A 4,356-nucleotide genomic window follows, 5' to 3' on the forward strand; every position below is an offset into this window, starting at 1 on the left:
TATTACATATACATACATACATTCATTCATACATACATACATACATATATATATATATATATACATATATATATGTAAATATATATATATATATATATATTTAAACAAATACACGTGTGCACACGTTATGTATAAACCGATACATAAATATGACAAACATACTTTTGGATCTGTGTGCGGAAGGGCACAACTTACCTCAAAGAAGAAGAGTGCTAGTACCAGTCCTCCCAGCATAGTCAGCGGGACAGCGATAAAGGACAATGCTGGTCCTATACCTTGACACGGGACACTCTTCTCCGATGTTCCCACCAGGAAACAGGTGTAGAATATCGGGTATGTTACATACCAACTGTATAATACAGCGTTCACAGAATGTCCCAAGAACAGAAAAAAGTGTACGTAGTTACGCTCCCACACACAGCCGTTGAGAAACGGGCAGTGGTGGTCCATCAGTGCTGTTGTAAGAAATGCAACCAAGGCATGGGAGAATACCATCGGATGAGTGATAAAACTAGTGCAGAACGTGAGGTGTCAGGGATAAAAACTCAATGTATGTGGTAATATTGGCAAGTGGGCACAGTAGCAACTAGGCAAGGGACCATTCCATGCGCGTGTGGTGTAGTGGCACAGACGTGAGAATGTATACATAATCGCGTTCCTCCGCCTTGCCCATTGACAGAAGTTCTTCATGGCTGGGGTGAATTTAGTCAGCAAAGAGTACCACCATAAAGTAGAATCCACGAACGTTCCTTATCACTTATACAGACCACACTTCAGAGTATTCTTCTACCGCCGTATAATACAGACTTGTGGCAGTGATCCTGTTATACCGTACCACAAGTTTTACAGTGCACACCCCCGTTGATAGTGATCGGCCCAAAAGCACTATGGCTTCATTCAACAATGTGCAATACTCCCAACGTCACTCACAGACGCTCTAGAATCACCACGTATGTGCAGTATAGATGAGACAGTTGCCATGACAACCACATACAACTTCAACACCCACACATGTGGTGGTGGTATTATCAATTTACCAGAAAAAATACACGTTACACCCTTTCGCTACTCCCAGACTACTACATAGGCATCGCAATAGAATGTCCCAGACAGCCCGGTACGACGTCTCGAGCGTGGCAATGCACTGACACACCCACACACACTCCTCCCCTCCATCCAAACAACTCGCAGAACAAAGAGTGCTCACAAACTCTACCTACCGCTACAACACCCACACGTGTGACAGTGGTTTTGCCAGCGGGTTCGCTCTGCCCCACAGGTTTTACAGTACACCCCTGGCTTGGTCTCCGGCATTAACGCGGCCTGTCCTATCTCCTGCGTGTTCTTCTCCCCAAAATCTCTTGTTCGATCCGCATCCGACGTATCTGCACCCCCATCACTACTTTGAACAACTCCCAACTGGTCACCCTTACACTCCGATTCAGACACGGTGGTATGCGCAGTGTGCTCTACCGACGTCTTGGCCGGGTTTTGTACCATATCACTTGCTGTGCTCTTCTTCGTATCGTTTAGAACACTCTCCTTCCCCAACTCGCGGGGTAACTCCGGGTGGTCGCTGGGCCCTTTCTGATGCTTCACAGTTGTTTTTTGACTGTGGGGGCGGGTGACCTTGGTTGGTATGAGTATTGCCGCTAGAGCGTACTGGGACAGAGAGTTGGTCACCAGTAGCATGGTCACTGCGGTGTGTATGAGAAAAGTGTTGTTTGACATACCATACTCGTCTTGCCAGAAGGGGAGAACCTGCTCAGGTAAAGATAGGATACATACATTAGCAATGTCGTGTATTTGCTGACGGCCACTGCTGAGTGCAAATGAATGTGCCGTTTGTCATGCCATACCGTTCTTACTAGAAGGGGGGGGGGGTCTATAAAGGCATGAATCGAGTATATACAACATCAATTATGCCATCTACTTCGTTTGGGGTATACATGGGAATATATATATATATACATATATGCCTGTATTTTTAGAGTGACAGACCGATATAGGGCGATTGCCACCAACAGGATGACCACCGGAATGTAATCTTTCTCATGCCATTCACCTTTTTACGTGAAGTGAAGGATCTATCGATGTATAAATCGGGTCTATACTTTAGTTGTGATATACAGGTGTTTCAATCTGTGTTTCAATGTGCCACTTTACATAGAATATATAGGCATATAAAGGCATGTATACATACAGACTGGGATAGCGGGTTTGCCACCAGCAACACGGTCACTAATGTGTGCAAACAGACATACTATATATAGGGGTGGTGCTGAATATTGTACAGCTGACCTTTAAGATCTATAAATCTTAACCTATTTTTATAACCTATCTGCATATAAACCAATGTTAATAAGCCTGTCTAAATGCCCGAAAACCCGTATGTAGGGTAGGTGCGTACGTGTCCGGTCTGGTTCAATTGGCTACTAACAACACAGAACCCTCCATTAAATCCGATCTGTAGTGATAGAGACGTCTCATCGAGCAAAAAGGTGTCTTAATCTAGAACCGGTATACATATAAACAACTTACTACTGCCATTTTTATAATATCGATATAAGGAAGACTAACAATTAGGAACTCATACAAACATATGTAGACTCTCCCGGGACATGCTCAAAACAACACAACTATTCTTACCGAAGATATGATCAAAATCAGACATTTCGGCCACACTGAGCATGGGCCACAAACATCACCCATGACCGAGCTGAATAAGTGCAGTTCCAACTGCACCCGGCAACATACTACCTATTACATCGACTATAGGAGGCACTGGAGATCATCTCGGGATCCCGATCGTGACGTACACAAATATATACACGAATCCAGTGAAGCATGTACACACACGCGAACAATATAAAAAACAGGGACATGTGTCTTTATTTAGTCTTCCTCTGTAGTATCCAAGACCAGACATTCGAAATACACCGATTCTATACCCACTGCCAACAATCATGATGCGTCTGGCTGTGTAGACCTCTCGTCTGTACTATAAAACAGCATATCAATCGCAAGCACAATAACCTTATACACCCAACTGCGAAGTACACAAACATGAACAGCATACCCATACCTTAGCAATGTTCAACACCAGGCATCCCAGATATACGGATATTATTCCTACAATTAGCAGCCATGATACAGCTGCATGTGTTGCTCTGCCAATCGTATTCGGTAGCAGGCTGTCAATTGCATCCACAATCAAAGGCAATTGCAGCAGTCCTGTAAACCCGATTGTGAAGTACACAACCACAGAGAGGTTGTCTGCGTCGAGTGTGGCTCTTATTTCTGCCGCTGCTGTGTCTACCACCGAGGGACTGGTGCCAGTGGCAGTAAGAGCATCCATAGTGTGCTATTTATACTCAGCACTAAAGCGTTTATGATCAGGTATATACATACATTATCATGAAGCTTTCACAATGTGTAGAACTCTATATATAATATGAAGCCCTTCGCCGATGTCGTGCAGAAATAAACATGACATGACGACACGCTGACATGATATTTACGATGAGTCATGCAACTTTTGCTTTTCTGAAGCATTTTGAAGCGAACATGTATTCAGTATATTTACAATAATATGTATGTATATATATATGTAAATTAAATATATACGTGTATTTGTATTAATAAATCCTCATTTACTTGCAATCAACGTTGTAATATTCAGCTAGGGTGAATTTAGGTTGATCTATTAGGTATCACTAGTATTCCTGATAGCATTATGGTGTCGGCAAACGATTTCGAATGGCCTGACATGTATAACTTCCCTCCATTCTTTACGTAAGTGATATATGTGTGCCATGCTATCTTACACAGATTGTCAATGCTTTACGTAAGTAATATATGTGTATAATACTGCTTGGCATGAGGAAATTTTTCTCAGGCCTTTATTTATGATATATGTGTATTCTCTATCGATGTCTTGAAATATAAATCTTGACTTCAATCTTCCATATGTGTTTGAAGATGCATAGATTTTCATATACCTACGATATTTTATGCGATGTGTAAGAGGCGAGTTGAACTGCGCATGTTAAGATTTGATTCAATTTCTAACTTCAATTCGCACGGGTAGTATACTGCGTTTCTAATCATAATCGACAATACTCTACCCCGTTCCATATGTATATTATATATATATATATATATATATATATATATATATATATATATATATATATATATATATATATATATATATATATATATACGTATAGTAGTTAGTTAGTTAGTACGTTAGTTAGTTAGTTAGTTAGTTAGTTAATAGTTTAGTTAGTTAGGTTAGGTTAGTTAGTTAGTTAGTTAGTTAGTTAGTTAGTTATTAAGTTAACCGTTAAAGTT

General features: G+C 41.1%; 2 protein-coding genes across 2 annotated transcripts in view; one reads left to right on the forward strand and one right to left on the reverse strand.

The window, feature by feature from the left end:
* The window catches only part of SARC_08381 (hypothetical protein), a 4,798-nt gene extending 1,397 nt beyond the window's left edge, over positions 1–3,401 (reverse strand). Inside the window, exons 1-3 of the mRNA XM_014297639.1 lie at positions 3,086–3,401; positions 1,221–1,761; positions 196–455 (exon numbers count right to left, since the gene is read on the reverse strand). Of these exons, the coding sequence (XP_014153114.1) occupies positions 196–455; positions 1,221–1,761; positions 3,086–3,358 (1,074 nt within the window). The 5' untranslated portion in view covers positions 3,359–3,401. The remainder of the gene's footprint in view (positions 1–195; positions 456–1,220; positions 1,762–3,085) is intronic.
* Positions 3,402–3,646: 245 nt separating this feature from the next.
* SARC_08382 (hypothetical protein) overlaps positions 3,647–4,356 on the forward strand; it is a 3,697-nt gene continuing 2,987 nt past the window's right edge. Inside the window, exon 1 of the mRNA XM_014297640.1 lies at positions 3,647–3,795. Within this exon, the coding sequence (XP_014153115.1) occupies positions 3,737–3,795 (59 nt within the window). The 5' untranslated portion in view covers positions 3,647–3,736. The remainder of the gene's footprint in view (positions 3,796–4,356) is intronic.

Source organism: Sphaeroforma arctica (assembly GCF_001186125.1).
Source record: "Sphaeroforma arctica JP610 unplaced genomic scaffold supercont1.749, whole genome shotgun sequence".
In the NCBI taxonomy this organism is placed as follows: domain Eukaryota; class Ichthyosporea; order Ichthyophonida; genus Sphaeroforma; species Sphaeroforma arctica.